The sequence below is a fragment of the Leptidea sinapis genome, chromosome 35 (genome assembly GCF_905404315.1).
Source record: "Leptidea sinapis chromosome 35, ilLepSina1.1, whole genome shotgun sequence".
NCBI classification, from domain to species: Eukaryota; Metazoa; Arthropoda; class Insecta; order Lepidoptera; family Pieridae; genus Leptidea; species Leptidea sinapis.
The window spans coordinates 3831405-3849405 of NC_066299.1; the positions used below are offsets into that span (position 1 = coordinate 3831405).

The 18001-nt window shown below is 33.6% G+C and overlaps 1 protein-coding gene across 1 annotated transcript in view; it reads left to right on the forward strand.

Moving 5' to 3' along the window:
- Positions 1 to 9452, forward strand: part of LOC126975293 (glutamate receptor ionotropic, kainate 2-like) — a 34403-nt gene extending 24951 nt beyond the window's left edge. The window contains exons 14-17 of the mRNA XM_050823100.1: positions 1150 to 1378; positions 3019 to 3134; positions 7479 to 7631; positions 9150 to 9452. Coding sequence (XP_050679057.1) covers positions 1150 to 1378; positions 3019 to 3134; positions 7479 to 7631; positions 9150 to 9335 — 684 coding nt within the window. The 3' untranslated portion in view covers positions 9336 to 9452. The remainder of the gene's footprint in view (positions 1 to 1149; positions 1379 to 3018; positions 3135 to 7478; positions 7632 to 9149) is intronic.
- The last annotated feature ends 8549 nt before the right edge of the window (positions 9453 to 18001 follow it).

Sequence of the window (18001 nt, forward strand, 5' to 3'; positions counted from 1 at the left end):
CCTTCAGTTATTATGTTTGCCTAGTTATATTTTATAGATAAATTTATCATAATTAGCTTATTTTTTTAATTTGTATGATATCTTATATACAAATCACTCAATAAATAATTACAGTGATGTAGTTCTATAGTGGGATGATGATGGTTCAGATGGTGGGGATGATATCTTAACTTGTGGCGTGTCGTGTGAAGAGATATATTGAGAGAAATTATTTATTATTAATTACACACTACGATACACATAGAATATACTATCGGTTATATAATTACATAACGGACCGATTATGCGTGAACGCTTTTATTTATCAATGTGCGCTTTAGCTAGTGATTTAGTTAGTATTCAACATACTTTAGAAGCTAATTCCAAACGTTGCAGACTGTTTAGGACTACTCAGTCAAAATCGGTTTCAGTAACAATATATTCGCTTACCTTTTTTTGTCTCCTATCTTGCTGTGTCTCCGTTAGAGATATATGTTCGTCTCTCTCGCACACTTTGTTTGTCTATATGTTAGTAAGTCTATGGTAATTACTAGGGATGTGCCGAACTTTGATTTACATTCAGTTTAACCGAAATTTGGGGGCTTGAACAGAACTTCGGTCGAAGAACGACTTATTCGGTACAACAAAAAACTAAACAACAAAAATAACTGTACTTTTCATTGAAAAATTATGTTATTAATATTGAAACAAAAATCTGTCCTATCTGTTAAATAAAACAAGCCCTTAACAGTTGCAACAAGAAATTATTAATACATACATGCATACATGTTGCCCAACGTAAGCCTCGTTAAAACACCTAATAAAAAAGATATGATGGGCCAGACTCACGCGGGGGTGTGATTGGGGCGTAGCTATCCGCGATGCATAAACAAGACACGTACTGTAACTCCCGATAAAGCGCGGCGAAAATCAACCGAACTTCGGTTGTAGTTTGTCCGAATTCTTGATTTTTACTTTACTTTTCGGCCCATCTCTATCTATTTTATTTATTAGGAAAACCACCAGCTTTAAAAACTTAAATGATACTTAAGATAAGTACAGAGAGCCTAGAGAGTAAAACTTAACTTAAAAACTAGTAATTACAATGTTCTGTAAAACTAACAAGTGACATATCGTTTAAGATATTTTGGTGGTAAAACTGTATTGCAGGGATCAAAAGACAAAACATTTCGGCGAATGTACGAGAATATGATAGCGAACCCCGTTGTTCTAGTCACAAGTAATGACGAGGGAGAAAGAAGAGTGGACAAAGGAGATGGAAAATATGCCTTCTTCATGGAGTCGTGTACTATAGAATACAAATTGAAACGAAACTGTAACCTAAAGAAAGTCGGCGGGGAACTAGACTCCAAAGACTACGGCATTGCTATGCCCGCGAGTAAGAGAAAATATTTTTAATACCTGACGTCACCACTATAAAGGGTAGAGGCAAGGTGTATAATCTCTTAAGGGAGAAAAGTTGAAAAAGCTTATGTAGTAAATAATAGTTCAAAAATCATCCAGAATGGGGCTAGTGTAGGCACAGGTTATGGTATGAAGTATGGTGAATTAAAAAAAATATTACTGTCGAATAATTAAGTAGTTAGATAGTAAAATTACAAAAACTTACGTTGTACAAAATAATGTGGTAAATATAACCTTAAAGAGTTATTATGAGAAAACGTGTAGATAAAGTGATTTGTATAATTTTAAATTTGGCGCTTCTTTTAAAATTAACCCACATGCTACTTTAGCGCCACCTTCATTTAATGCATTTTGACGGACACTTTTTCATACACACAGATGATTCTCCCTGCCTCTACCCTCCATAGTCACCACAAAAGTGATCTGTCAGATCGAGCTGTCAAAAGTAAAAATAAATGGTTGGACGAACTATAATTGTTACAAACTCTATCTGTGTTTTTATAAACGCGAATAGTAATATTATTCCAAATGTAATACTTTTTGTCTTTACCTTTTGTCGTACCTTTATTTTATTTATTTATACTATTAATCATTTACAGAAAGAATCTTAAAAGCTAACATAGTCCCGCAAAACTGTTTGGACAGTTTGTCTGCAGGATCAAGTCTCTAACAAGAAAAATGTATAACAATACATTAATGCTTATTAGAACATTGATTTTATACAAGTGTAATTAACAAATATTGATAAAAAATACAATTAAAAAATCTAATTTTAATTTTAAGGCAGTGTTGACAATAAATATTTCTTAAGTTTAGTTTTAAATTTTCTTTTACTGGTTTCTAGTCGGATGTCCTCAGGCAAGCTGTTTAATAGATAAGGTAGGCGTTTTTTCAAAGTCCTATCTCCGTAGTAGTTATTGATTCTAGGAACCTCGAACTCACCAGAGGACATCAACCGAGTATCGTGGTTGTGCACGATATTTGTCACAACAGATTTTTTTTTATGACACTAAGGGACGTTTATGGCAATTGATACACCCAGCCCATAACAATTTAATGCCGCAGAGGATTCTTAAAAACCCAAAAATTCTGAGCTGCACTACAACTGCGCTCGTCACCTTGAGACATAAGATGTTAAGTCTCATTTGCCGAGTAATTTCACTAGCTACAGCACCCTTCAGACCGAAACACAGTAACGCTTAAATATTACTGCTTCACGGCAGAAATACTTTGTGGTACCCATAATCTAGCCGGCATCCTGTGCATAGGTCCCACTGGTCCACCATAGATTATATAAAAACAAAGCATAAAATTTCAACATAATAAAATAATCTCCAAAACCAATTATTGTCAATAACTCTTAATATCCTTAACCGTTAGATACTACTTAATTTAAGATAATATTGAGTTACATAAGATTATCACTAAGGAATACAGAATTATGTAGTCCTGCTTTTAATAGCTATATATAATATTTCTGAACATTTCTTATTTTATTTATTCTTCTTATATTTTTTCATTCAATCTTAATGATTGTATTTAAATTAAGTCCACATTTAAATACATTTTATTTGGTAAAATGTTGGCAGATTTCTAATTCCATTTATTTTTCAGACTCACCCTTCCGTACGCACATTAATCAAGCCATATTGGAGTTGAAAGAGCTAACGATTTTAGACAAAATCAAAAGGAAATGGTGGGAAGATAAATATGGTGCAAATCAATGCGAAGTAATTAATTTTATGTGACTTGTTTTTGTGCCCTGCCCACTGCCAAAAAAAATGGCAGTGGGCAGGGCACATAGTTCGACGGACAGATTGCCGGTGGGGCAGAAAAGTCATAAAATGGCGACCACGTACTGGAAGACGCAGTGTTGGTAGCCCCCCCCCACAAGATGGACCGACGATCTGGTCAAGATCGCCGGAATACGTTGGATGAGGGCAGCGCAGAACCAATCGCCGTGGAAATCTTTGGAGGATGCCTTAATTCAGCAGTGGACGTCTTCCGGCTGATGATGATGACTTGTTTTTAATTATCTTTGAAATCCCAAAATTTAAAGGCAGATGATATTAAGAGCGATAAATAATAATATTTCATTTTTTAAATTAAGTTTTTTTTTGATGGAATAGGAGGACAATCGAGCGTCATCTGATGTTAAGTAATCATCGCTTCGAACGTTCTCCTGCAACACCAGAGGATTCACAGAAGCGTTGCCGGCATTTTACGGCCAGTCCTGGAGCCACCGCAAAAGGAACTTCTTTCCATAGATTACCAGTGGGAAGCTCCTTTGCAATTGCTAGATTTTGGGTTCCACAACGGCGCCTATTTCTGTCGTGATGCATTACTGTGTTACGGTCTGAAGGGCGCCATAGCTAGTGAAATTACTGGGCAAATGGGATTTAACATCTAATATCTCAAGGTGAGGAGCGCAGTTTTGGGTTTTTCAAGAATCCTGAGCGGCACTACATTGTAGTGGGCAGGGCGTATCAATTACCATCAGCTGAACGTCCTGCTCGTCTCGTCCCTTATTTTTAAGTTCCTTGAAAACCGCACTGCGGTTAAACGCCACACATCCATATTTTTTGTGGCGTGTGGTGGGAAAGAAAAATTTGGCGAGAGGAATCTGGTCAAACAGTTCTTTAGAACACTGCCCAAGATAAATGCGGGAGAAGACTGTGTGTCTTCTTCTTGCTACTGCTTGAAGCGTTCTCTTGGCGTTTCCAAGTGGTCGAGCCGTACACAGAGCACTGTGTTAATATCTAATATCAATTAGATTATTGTCAACAGTCTAGCTTATCAGTGATCACTCCCCCAAATTACACCATCAATAGGGCGCTGTAAATCGAATTATTTAATTTAATTATAACATGAATATTTATCACCTGGAATGTAGGAAGTTGAAACCCGTTACTCGGTTTGTTAAAGACGATAAAATGATTTCAGGTATTATTGAAAATTAAAATGTTTAAAGTTACTTCTGCATTTTCTTACATTAGAAATATTCAGATTTAACTGGATTTTGTTAGTTTCTGTCTGATTTATATCCAGGACAAATACGTTTACTAAGCCCACACGAAGGAATTGAAATTGATGGAGTTGCTTGATGAGGTCTACTTACACACAAGCCTAAGGCCTATTTGTGTTCTACAAATACAATACAATATAGAACTATTGAATTACAATTTACTTACTTAATTAATTTACCTATTTACATATATAGTCTGTTGCTTGACTTGTAGGTACTGGAGTGTAGTTATTTTGAATACATATCTTAGATCATCTATACGTCTAAATAAAGTGTGACAGCTGTGAAAACGTCGAAAAAGCTTTAGTTTAGAACTCTCCTCTATTTATATCCTATCAAAAACATACGCTTTGTAAAACATATAAGCCAAGTAATATCAAATTGTTATTATAGACTTAATGTTATATGATGTAAGATTCGAAAATATTTAAGTACAGAACTTCGAGTTAGATTATGAGAAGCACTTGTACTATCAAAGCTCAATTACTGTGACGTGGTGTATGGGCCAAGATTACTTTACAAAACAAAATGTTCCATCCAACGAGTAAAAAAAGCGTGCGCTCCATTCGGTTGGAATATTCCGCCCAGGCAGTACATTACTCCATTTGAAAGAAGCCAATAAACTCAATATGGAAGGCCGCAGGTGTCTTTTAGCAACCTTACATTTCGGTATCGCACATAATATAACACCACTTTACTTGTTTAATAAACTTGAATGGCCAAGGCAACGCAGTGCAAGTCATGTAAAAACTAGATCTGACTCCCAGATATAAGCAGTGACAATCACTCAACAGCGTTCAGGGGTAGTGTTCGATACAGTGCTACTAAGCGTTGGAACAATTCACCGCCACCAATTTGAATTGAAAAATATTCAAAATTTTATAATAAAATATAAAAAAAGCTATTTTAAATTCTTTATAATATAAATTTTAACCTTGATATGCAATTTATTTTATAAAGTAACACAATTCTGTATTTTTTTATTATTTACTAGCTGACCCGACAGACGTTGTTCTGTTTACATAATATAATAATAAAATACTATTTTTTTTAATAATTTGTCAATAATATCTCAAAACATCAAGAATTATTTCATAAAATATACCTACTCCCTGTTGTTATAATGAAATTGTATCAAAGCAGAACTGTCAAACCGTGCGTCAATAAATTCTCTCACAGAAAATATGTCCATACAAAACAAATATTGGAAATAAAAATAATTATGGGTCCCAAATCGAAATAAAAACTACCCTATCTCTCAAGTTGGACCAAACTGCACTCCATGAAGTAATCACCATTAAAATCCGTTCATTAGTTTAGGAGTCCATTGAGGACAAACATTGTGACACGAGATTTATATATATTAAGATTACACATTTTATACATTTCGTTCAAATTATAATACGATTTTATATTTATTACAATTATTTTGTTCATCATTATAATAACTCTATACATTTTCAACATAAGACAAAATCAACATATTATGATATTCATTAATTCCTTTTAACGACATAATAAAAGATATTTACGATGAGAAGACTACAGTAACTGTCAACTCCAACGCGGGGCTGCTGAAAACCAGTGTTGTGTTGGTGTATTCTGTACTGACTAACAATGTACTGAGTCAGCTCCTTTTAGCAGGGAATCCCGAGCCGCACAGGTCTCTAATTTTGATAATTTTTGTTCCTTATTTCATACAAATGATTTAAGTTTTCTTTAGTGTTAATTCCGCCAATATTTGTTCTTAAAACAATTCGACACGTGTTTCGCCTCTACACGAGGCATCCTCAGGACGTGTTGTCTCGCCAAAATCTGGCACGAGACTATATTGATGTAATTAGGGATGACTTTTAGATGTTTACACTGTTGATTGAACCAAACGTTTTGGGCTGCCAGACGCTGAAGCTTGGTCAACTTGATGTATAATTTCGCCTGTTCAGCTATACCTGCCGATTTAAGAAAATTTATTGAATTAGGCGTTACTTTGCGGAAATCCATAATTATACAAATGATTTAAGTTTTCTTTAGTGTTAATTCCGCCAATATTTGTTTTTAAAACAATTCGACACGTGTTTCGCCTCTACACGAGGCATCCTCAGGACGTGTTGTCTCGCCAAAATCTGTCCAAGATTTTGGCGAGCGGAATTAACTCTAAAGAAAACTTAAATCATTTGTATAATTATGTATTTCCGCAAAGTAACGCCTAATTCAATAAATTTTCCTTATTTCATTTAATTTAGTATTTTATAATTGTAATAAATACTGTAAATTGAAGGTGTGTGATTTTTTATTGCTAATAAAGTGTTTTCCATTCTATTTTATTTTGAGCATTTCACGCACAGAAACACAAAGTGTCATACAAATCGCGAGTGTTAGACGTAGCTTGTCACGCACACTTAACTAATATTCCTGGCCTGTGTTAATCCGTTGTCTAACAGAATGAGACTCTATCTAGAAGTATAAATTATCTAAGTTTATTTATTTGTTTTCGAAATAATAATTTCATTCTTTATTTTGTAAGCTGATGGTCCATCGTTCTTACTTCACTTTCTAATCTATTTCTCCGTCTCAATTGTTTTTCATTCGCGTCATTATGGTATTCAATTTTAAATAAATTCTTATTCCACCGTTACGTCAACCATTTTATATTATCTAACAATGAGTTCTTATGTGCTAATAAGAACTGTTTATTACAATAATATCTTCATAATATTTTTTATAGCAAAGCTTTATAGAATTGTGCTGGTATATTTAGTTTAATTGTGTAATTAAATATATTCATACCGTAAATGGTTTATAAATACTAAGTAATTGTAAAAAAAATATTCGAGTATTTTCCGCAATTCATCCAAAACAATTTCACATCGAGAAAGCTCAAATCATAGCTCAAATCGACTGAACTCCATTGCGCTCCAACTAGATACCGCCTTGAGTGTAGTGAAGTGTCTTCGTTATTTCATGACTACGCCCACGGCATCTAGTTGGAGACCAATCCTTAATGTAATATGAAGGTATATGTTTTTAAAAATTTATTTTTTTATTTAAGGGAACAACAGATGAAAATGATGTGGAAGGTGATTTAGAGATGGATAATCTAATGGGAGCTTTCTTAGTCTTGATTCTTGGTCTGGTCGTTTCATTGTTCATAACGGCTGCAGAATTCTTCAACGAAGTCAGAAATATAGTTGTTCGTGAACAGGTAACGTTTCACCTATAATTACACGCTTTTTATTAGCTTCACCTGTATGTATGTTTGTTTGTAACCAACTCATTTGGGCGCGATTTTGACCCACTTTAAACAGCCAGATTTTGTTCAAACTTCGTAGATTTATCGAGGACCGATGACAGTACATTAATTTGCTAAAATTATTCCCTTTTTCAAATTGCAAAATAAGATTCTTTAATTTATATAATTTTCATCTATATAAGGCAGGAATTGATATTAATTTTAAATTTAAAAATAATTATAATATAATAATTAATAAATAAATACAAAAAAAATAATAATTTTTATATTTTTTAGTTCGGTTTTCTATAAAAAGTGTGTTTATCAGTTTTTTTTAATTACTTTATTTCTATTTTATACTTATACAGATATTTCAGACAGAACTGATCGGTGAGCTCTGTTTTCCGTGGACATTAAAATGCTCTCTAGCGAAAATCTAGCGAGCCGTAGGATAGCAATTAAATCAAATCAAAATCACTTTGTGTAGATCACGGAAAAAATACTTATGAATGTCAAAAAAAATTGTTTTAGTTATTCAATTTACCGCTACTTCGTAAAGGGTTGAGCTAATGAGAAGAAGTAGCAAGAAACTCATTGCCACTCTTTTAATTGTTTTTAAAAATATTTACATTTTCGTCGTTTTACAAATCATTTCAATTACTATATTATAAGGAAACTGATGCTAAAAAAATACTCAAACGTCAAATAGTCAATGTCTTACACGAGTAAGTTTAAAAAGTAAAATATGTAAATTAATACAAAATAGTAGTTAATGAGTACAGTAGCTGCATCACGCACAGACACCGTAAATAAAATAAAGACATTTAATAAGCGATTTAAATAAAATGCTTTTAAGAATCTGATGCAGAGCTTCTGGTAGCAGGATCATCCTGCCACCACAAGTAGCGCCAGTTCACAAGCATTACGCATGGGCCAGCTATCGCCTCCCTCGACCATATTTTAGGAAAGGCGACGACCCGTCCCATGTCGCCGCCACAAGCAGTGACATTTAAGCATTTCTCCCATTATGCTCTTTTTTTATGAAATAAAGGTACGAGAAGAGCAGGACGTTCAGTTGATGGTATTTGTTACGCCCTGCCCTACAATGCAGTGCCGCTCAGGATTCAAGTGGACAACACAAAAATTCTAAGCGGCAATACAATAGCGCTAGTCACCTCGAGACATAAGATGTTAAGTCTCATTTTCTCAGTTATTTAACTAGCTACGACGCCCTTCAGACCGAACACAATAATACTTACACATTACTGCTTCACGACAGAAATAGGCGTCGTTGTGGTACCCATAATCTGGCCGGCATCCTGTGCAAAGGAGCCTCCCGCTGGCTCTGAACGTGCAAGTTGACGCCGGTACTAAAATCTCTAGCAACACCATAGGAAAATACGCATTCTTTCATATCGATTGTCGATCATTAAATAAGTAACACTTCTACCGCGTATGAGCTTCTCATATGTTTTTTATTTAATTCCCCAGGTGTCTCACAAGGAGGTGTTCATTAAAGAACTAAAGGCATCGTTGAACTTCTTCCAACTACAGAAGCCAGTTCTGCGTAACCCGAGTCGCGCACCATCTGTCACCTCTACAGAGAGCGCAAAAAATAACACGAAACGCGCGGCTAATATTGAAAACTTTATAGAATTCGAAAAAGAGGTTCAATAACTTGATGTTGTTATTTTTATATATTGTCGTAGTGTTTCTGTATTAAATTGCCGTATTTATTTGTGAAAATGTTTTTATAGTTATTTTTTATTAATAAACAAACAAATAAATGGGAAATAGTGTTTTTTTGAAGAACTCTGACTTCGTGCACAAATATAAATTACTATTTTCTACCATTTTGTATTTTACTTAATACAAAACCATAAGGAATTACTACAGGGTGTTTGAAATGAAATGAAATTTATTTTTTGCGTCGATTACAGTATACATTATAGACTTTAAATTTATTGTAGTGTCTTCTATTCAGCTAATTTAAAAATAAACATGCAAAAAGTTTACTTAAAATTGAAAACATCCTTAGCCCTATAATTTTTTTTGTCGATTAACCATTTAAACAGGAGTCCAGTAAATCGTTTCTGTGGTAAGTTTTTTGTTTCTAGAAGTAGTTGATTGAATAATTTTATGCACATTGCGTAGCTACTATTTAGGTATAATGTTGTTCTGGGACAGTGGCCATAAACCAGTCTATCCGGTAATCTGGTGGAACGAGGATTCAATTCATTTTTTTCAGTTTGGTAACGATCCGTTCCAAACAAACAAACTGCATTACAATGAAAACTCTTTAAAAGACAATATCATATCTATATATATAATTAAAAATTAATTTCTGTTCGTTAGTCTCGCTAAATCTCGAGAACGGCTAGACCGATATGGCTTATTTTGGTCTTGAATTATTTGAGTATATGAGAGTAAAACTGACAAAAACACTAACGACAATTTGGGAAGGACCATCTGGCAAAAGAGAAAGAGGCCGCCCAAGAAACAGATGGGCAGATGATATAATAAAAATTTCAGGAAAAGAATGCGACCTTGACTTTTGTATCAGGCTATCTTAGCTTAAGTTCAGTATAATTTCAGCTGTCAAATGACTATAAAAACGAAATCAAAGATTATGCTAAGCTTACACTCGGATTAGTTTTACGAAAATCAAGTCGAGCAAAGTCTAAGTAGATCTCAGCCTAAATCTCATTGTACTTGTCTACTTCCCGTGAAAATACTCCAAGCTCCATCACATTAGCAGCTTCTCGCGGCAGAAAGATCTATAGATCTCATTGTTTTTTGTACAAGATAAAAGCCGTAAACTTCGCATTAAGAATGTCCAATAGCTGACATCGCGCATGCGCAGTAGGCAGTGCGCACCATTCGCGCCACATTCTCGTGCCACGGTGATCCTCCGAAAAGGCTGAACCGATTTGTTTGAAATTTTGTGTGCATATATATTTATTTAAATTATTTTCACTTTTTTTTTAAACTTCAAAATTGCGCTTTTCTACACGATCTACAACTATTTTGTATTGAAATTTTTATGTTATTCTGTTCCATGCACAGATCCGCAATAGGACTGGAAGATGGCAATCGAATACAATAATTGTAGTACGATAAATTTTATTATTACGAAATATTTGGTAGATCTGAATTACATTATATGGCAATACAACGTTTGCTGGGTCAGGCAGCATAAATAAACATTTCTATTTATTTCACTATCGTCGAAAAATAATTTTACGCCGCTGAAGTGCTCTGTCTATTGTGCCACTCGACTTGCCCCATAGCAACAATAGCATTAATGGCAGTCATTACTTGGAAGTTGCATTGATAACTATTAAATTTTGTCTATATTATACATTTGCAAAAATTATATAATGTTAATAATATAACTTCAAAATTACACTATAACATATAAAAAATACGCTTCGGTTGAAAAGATAATAGTTGACATTTAAAATGAACATCAATTCCTGCCTTATCGACGATAGATGAGAAAATTATAAAATTAACAAAAATGTGATTATCAAATTGAAAAATAGAATAATTTTATAAAATATATGTATTATCATCGGCCTCGATAAATCTACGAAGTATGAACGAAATCTAGCCGTTTAAAGGGGGTCAAAATCGCGCCCAAATGAGTTGATTACAAAACAAACATACATACAGGAGAAGCTAATAAAAAGTGTGTATAAATGAAACAATATTAAACTCTACTTTGACATGATTTCATACTGTATCTGACACGTTTATATATATAACAAATGAATTGTCTCGAAACAAAATAGGAAACTAATCCATAGATATGTCACATTAGACACATAATATGTCTATGGTAGATATATTAATGTTTCTTTGAATCTTCATTAAATTTGAATTTTGAATAATGTTGTAATTTTGCAACGAATTCAATACAGCAGATTTGTTAGTATGTGGCACACGTAAGGGCAACAAAATGAACCGAATTCTAAAGCTAAAATTTTATCAATTGATTACGAAATTGCAACAGACTTATGTCAAATTTGCCAGTAGGTTATCACCCCTTCGGTTACACATAGGTAGTAAGTAAGTATGATTGTTCCGAAGAATTCCAACAGAGAAACTTAGAAAAATGTTACTTCCTTTTTATAAGTTTGTAATAATAATCATTATAGTATTATCAATGTAACATTAAAAGATTAAAAGCAAATCCGTTGTATTTTGATTGTGAGCTGATCGAATACATCCGGGATTACCACGTAGTCTCTTCAACTAGGGCGAATGACTATAATTCTATTGGAATGCAATTCGTGCGGATAAAGAATTGTATTCAAAATGGCGGATCATATTATGCGTTCAGCATAATAGTAATAAGTTAAAGATTTATTTTTTGTTTTAGATTTATTTATTTAAATCTGTAGGGTATAGACGATGACAGTTTGGGAGCCAAAAGTAAATATACTTACATACGAAACTATTGGTAATCCCATTCTTTAACGTGGAGCGTGCGTACAATGGACGAAAATTTGTATACAGGGCCGTATTTTCTATTTATTAGACATAACTGTCTAACCCTTTGCACGCGACTTCGCATGTATGTGGATTTCACATTCGGCATTATGATAATAAAAATAATCTTTATATGTTGTTTCATAGTATATATAATCAGGTATAAAGATTCCAAACAATATACTTATCTTAGATAATTTATACGTCTAGATAGATTATCTTGCTGTTAGACAACCGATAAAAACAGGCCTGGAATATTAGTTAAGTGTGCGTGACAAGCTACGTCTTACACTCGCGATTTGTATGACACTTAGCGTGAATTGCTCAAAGTAGAGGTTAAATTTTTTTAACGTTTTCACAACTGTCATAGTCTATCTAGACGTCACGGACGAGTAAAAAAAGAAGGACTCCTCGCCGTGATATTAGCAAGTGAAGCACTGTTATGCTAGTGTGTGTTCGGTTACGGGGATACTAGTTACACAATTTTTTCTCTCTTAAGTAATCATATATAGGCCACAAATACTTATATAGTATCGTTTTTACACTTTTACAGAACGCACGACGGCATTTTTAAAATATTTTATTGAGACGCGAACTGATCTGTCACAGACGATGACAATTCTCATAATGGCCGCCTATCGGCCTGTAGTAGTGTAAGTGTATGCGTGGGGCTATGTATTTACACGTTAATCGGCTAGTTTTGGTGCTACACTGTTATGTAAGGTAACACGGAGTCCTTATTTATTTACTAGTCCGTGCTAGACGTATAAATAATCTAATGTATTTATAATCTGATCAAATGTAAGATTATTTACGTCACATATATATAGATATCGCTTTGACATTTCGTAAGTATCTATTGATTATTGTTAGCAAATACTGAAATGACGTCACGAAGAAATCGCAAGCCATGACGCAGGAAGCGTCTTAGAGTGATTATAAAATGATATAATGATAGAAATATTCTTTATCACAAGCCTTATTTTCTACAGAAATTGAATTCTTCTGAATATTTTCGAACAGTTCAAAATCAGTTATCAGGCCTACTAATCTATATATAAAAAAATGAATTGCTGTTCGTTAGTCTCGCTAAAACTCGAGAACGGCTGGACCGATTTGGTTAATTTTGGTGTTGAATTATTTGTGGAAGTCCAGGGAAGGTTTAAAAGGTGAATAAATATGAAAATACGTGGTATTAAATAAAAACAACGATTTTGATTTTTCTAAGATGTGTCCCCCGCCGTTCAGAAATCAATTTAAAATAATAGTTTGAATAACTAATTAGAATTTTTATATCTTTCTAACTTTCTCAGGAGTTAAAAAATAAACTTAATTTTAGGTAACTATAGTAGGTAGATTAACTACAAACTATTTATCAGATTATTTTTATGTAGATTGATAAATCTTAAGTATTCTCAAAGATTAAATTTCTGAACCTAACCGGACCACATAGCAAAACATAAAATATAGTTTATAATAAAGCTTTAAATTTATTAACAGACTGTATCATAACTGTGTGTCTGTCAATATCAAATTAAAACCTTATATTAGTCAGTATTACAGGAACACTCTGTTTTGTAAGTAAGCAACATAATGTGTAATAAATCAAAGAGAGTATTTTTTTTATTTGTTCTAATAAATAAAGTATTCCTCTTGTTTGCATTAAGTTTATTTCATACAATAGTTTAGGTCTTTTATTTATCGATTCAGGCAGTACGATGTCTGCCGGGTCAACTAGTACATTATAAAATAAAAAATTAAAACGCTGTGAGTGTCTTCATAACTGCAGAGCATTGATATTCAATAAACAACTAGACTCACAATCAAAAATTGTCTGAACCAAAACTTTCCCTACGCGTCTATTAACCAGAGTTTTCATTCATTTTGTTTCGACCGCGCTTTGACTATAACGCCACGCAATGACAAAGTGTTCAGTGAAAAGCTTTCCAAATAAAGAATAGCCGAACTTAAAAAGTATGTAGTGTTTCAGTGGTTTCAGGTAAGTGCCCCTTTAAATTAACAAAGTTGTGAGACTATTTTGACGTTTTTATCATTTTGACTTAGATTAAGGATTGGTCTCCGCTGCGCTCCAGCTAGATACCGCACTACCTAAGAATAGTAGCTTTTTTATTATGGAAACTATTAGGTGCTTGTGTGCGTGGCATCTTGACACTCAATGGCATCTTTCAAATTTTGTAACATACCTTCGTGTTATTTAACATCAAAATTAATAAAATACAAATTACTTAGTTTTTTTTTTTTTAAGATTGCCAACATGTACATATGAATCAAGTATGAGATTATTAAATCTGATCTGATCTGATCCGAAATATATTTCCGGGATAGAATATTTATTTTTTAACTGAATAAGAATGTTTTTATCTATAATTTGATGTGATTGATAATTTTTAGGATGTAAAAAATCAAAATTAAAGTATTTTTCAAATTAATGCAAATACCCTATTATGATTTAAAAATTATTAATTAAAACTTCTGAAATAAAACTATTAAATAAAACTTCTCGCACTCCCATCGCCATTTGACAAAAAGGTAAAAAAAGCAGTAATTTCACGCCTAATGTTAATTTTTTAATCACTGCTAAGTTGTTGCACCAAATGGGCTCTAATTGATACGAATTAATACTGGAGCTAAAATATCGATTTTATCCGTGTCACAAAAATGTATTTCTTCTGTAGTTCGTGCGATAGAATGGTACAGCAAAGATAGGCTGTCTTAACATTCTACTAGAAGCCGCCAGACAGACTTTGGTCAGTAATTTGGAACAGTCAATCATACTTCTTTGTATTTTGATTAATGTGATTATATCAGAAATATCTCTACGAGCTTTAAGTGGTAGAAGGTGGAAGCGCTTGCAGCGTTCTTCGTAGTTTACATTAGGTATTTTAAACTTAAAGCCTAGATATCGTATAAACTTCCGCTGAACCCTTTCAATTCGATTAATGTGTTCATCTTACATTTTGTTCCAAATTTGTGAACCATATTTGAGATGACTTCAGACGAAAGAACAGTAGAGCATTTTAATGTTTTCATTCTTTTGAAAGGTTTGGCTGTACAAATTATAAAACCAAGTGCTTTAGATGCTTTATGATAGCCTGATCAACATGCGGTAAGATTATTGCTATCGTAGACAACACCCAGATTTCTTGTTTCGTTTACCACAAATAGACGTTCCTGTCGTAAAATATACGTATGAGGGGAAGGGGTAGGCTTAGTAGTGTAATGCATGCAGAAACATTTGGATATAGGTATTCAGCTCTAATCTTTAGAATTCTATTTGATGTCATTTCTAACATACTAGATAATACTACCGCTTCGGAAACAAATGGTGCTCTGAGAGAGAGTGAGAGATGAAGCGGTGTAAGAAGCTCATCAAGTCTAAATAAATCTTCTTGAATGAGTAATGCATCTGTCTTATTATTGGCTGTACCAAAAATTTTCATATCATCTGCGAACAAAATGTAATTAGATTTTTAAATAGATCGATGTAATTTATGAAAAGCAGAGGTCCTAGTAATGATCCTTGAGGGGTTTTCTATCAGATTTAAATATAAATCGTCACAGATACCAAGTGCTGTAAGCTTCTTAAGAAGAATACAATTGTTAATTTGGTGGAATGATTTCCTATAGACCATGTATATGTATAATGTCAACTTGATTACCTTGTACCATTTTTTCAGATAATTTTGTCATTTACCACTGCTAAATTGCGACGGTAGAGCGTGCTTTTAAAAATCCATGATGACATTGGTCAAAAGCCGAACTAAATGTTTTGTAAACTTGCGTTAACACAATTCTCTCACGAACTTTAGCAAATTAGCATAATTTGGATATTATATAGTTGCCTATAATTTTCTACATTTTCGCTGGAACCTTTTTTATGTAATGGAGAGATATAAGCAGTTTTCAATTTGAGGGGAACAAGACCCTCTTGGAAGGATATCTTAAACAACAATGATACCAGTAATGACAGCTCGATTGCCACGATAAATTCAGCTGGTAAATGGTCAGGTCCTGAAATTTTTTTCAGATCTATTGGCTTAAGGAGTTCATATACTTGCTTGCAATAGTCTGTCTAGAACGTATGAAAACATTTTTTTGGGATTAGTACATATAGATTGCTCAAAAATACCTTAATGTTCCCTTTCAGTTGCATCAACACATTCTATGAGAACTCCAAAAGAGGCTTATTCTGGAATATCATATCGTATGGAAATAAATCTTCCATAGACTTTATACTTTAGAAAGTATTTGCATTTTTCTTTAATCATTTTGATTAGAGATGAAGTATACTACGAGAGATATTTAACATTAGGCGACTTACATAGGGACAAACTCATCTCGGAATTTATATATTATTTTGTAAAAATAGCCAAGTGCTTCATTAATGTCGTCTGCAGAGACAATTTCCTTCAAGTAGACCTCTGACAATATTTTAGGAATTTTGTCGTAGTTGGCACACTTGATAAAGAAAAATCCATTTTTTGAGGTGATAAGGGCGTAAAATCCAGGGTAGAGACTACACATATAGCTTAATGAGGCGAGTCCTCAGGGACGAGTTGAGTAGGACGCTGGTATACAGAGTCATTTGAGACTACGAGATCAAGTATACGGCCAATATTGTTTGTTACGTGATTATTTTGTTTCAAAATGTACATAGGTATTAATATTAACAGCAAAATCAAAGTAAATTTGTTTGCTTATATTATGCGGAACAAGTCCAGAAGATGAAGCAACCCATTGAATTTCACTTAGATTGAACTCACCCAGTACTAGAAGTTTTTATTTGTCTCCCCCTCAAGATGAGCCGCCGATGTGGTTAAGATCACCGGAATATGTTGGATGAGGGCAGTGCAAGACCATCTTTAGGAGAGGCCTTTGTCCAGCAGTAGATGTCTTCCGGCTGATGATGATGATGAGATGGTGTTTGGTATAACTGATAGAGTCTTCTTGTTTTGTGTAAAAATACAGATTTAATTACAGGCGTTTTAAAACTTTAAAAAGTATTTTATTTAAATATAGAATATGATAAATTTTTGTCTCAGCGATTCTTACATCTATGTGCAGTTTGGTGTTGCGACACTAGGCCTGAAAAATGTACAAAGTTCTACCTACGCGTCTCAAGTGGGCTTCTAGAAACCCAGGTGCTGGCACCTATTTCGGTCAACGGATCAACCTAGGCATAGTAATATATTGTAGATAAAGTTATAAGTATTGTTAAATAAATGGTTTAAAATCCTACTGAGAATAAATCTAAAGAAGAATATTCCTTTAAGATCACTTCAACTTATTATTAATGTCTATTTCATGACACTTTATTAAGGGCTGCCAAAGCTAATATGGTTTCGCTGGTGCTGCATGCGAGTTTTGACGGTGATCTCTCATCATCGTCAGTCCTTATCTATATCTTCTATCTATATATATATAATGTGAAAATGGTCTTTGTTTGAGGGACAATCACGCCTAAACCACTGATCGTATCGACATGAAACTACCATCATCCGATGCAAAATTTAATCGAGATGGTTTTATGGCTATTATTTTTTTATTGTATTTGAAATAAGATGAATAAAATTTAATTTATTTCCTTTTAAAATTCGCCCAGTCTGGCGGGCGGGAACGGCTAGTATTCCATAAAAAAAAGTACAGATTTGTGTATCCTATACTCATGTTAATACATCCTTGCCAATCGGAAGCATGGGGGCAAGCGGAAGACGTCAATACAACTGCTCATCATTCTCAACATCATGCTCAACGTTGGTTCCATTGAGCAATTGTTATAGAAAGTGACAGTCGCGGCTCTATCATATCAAGCGATACGTGACGAAGCG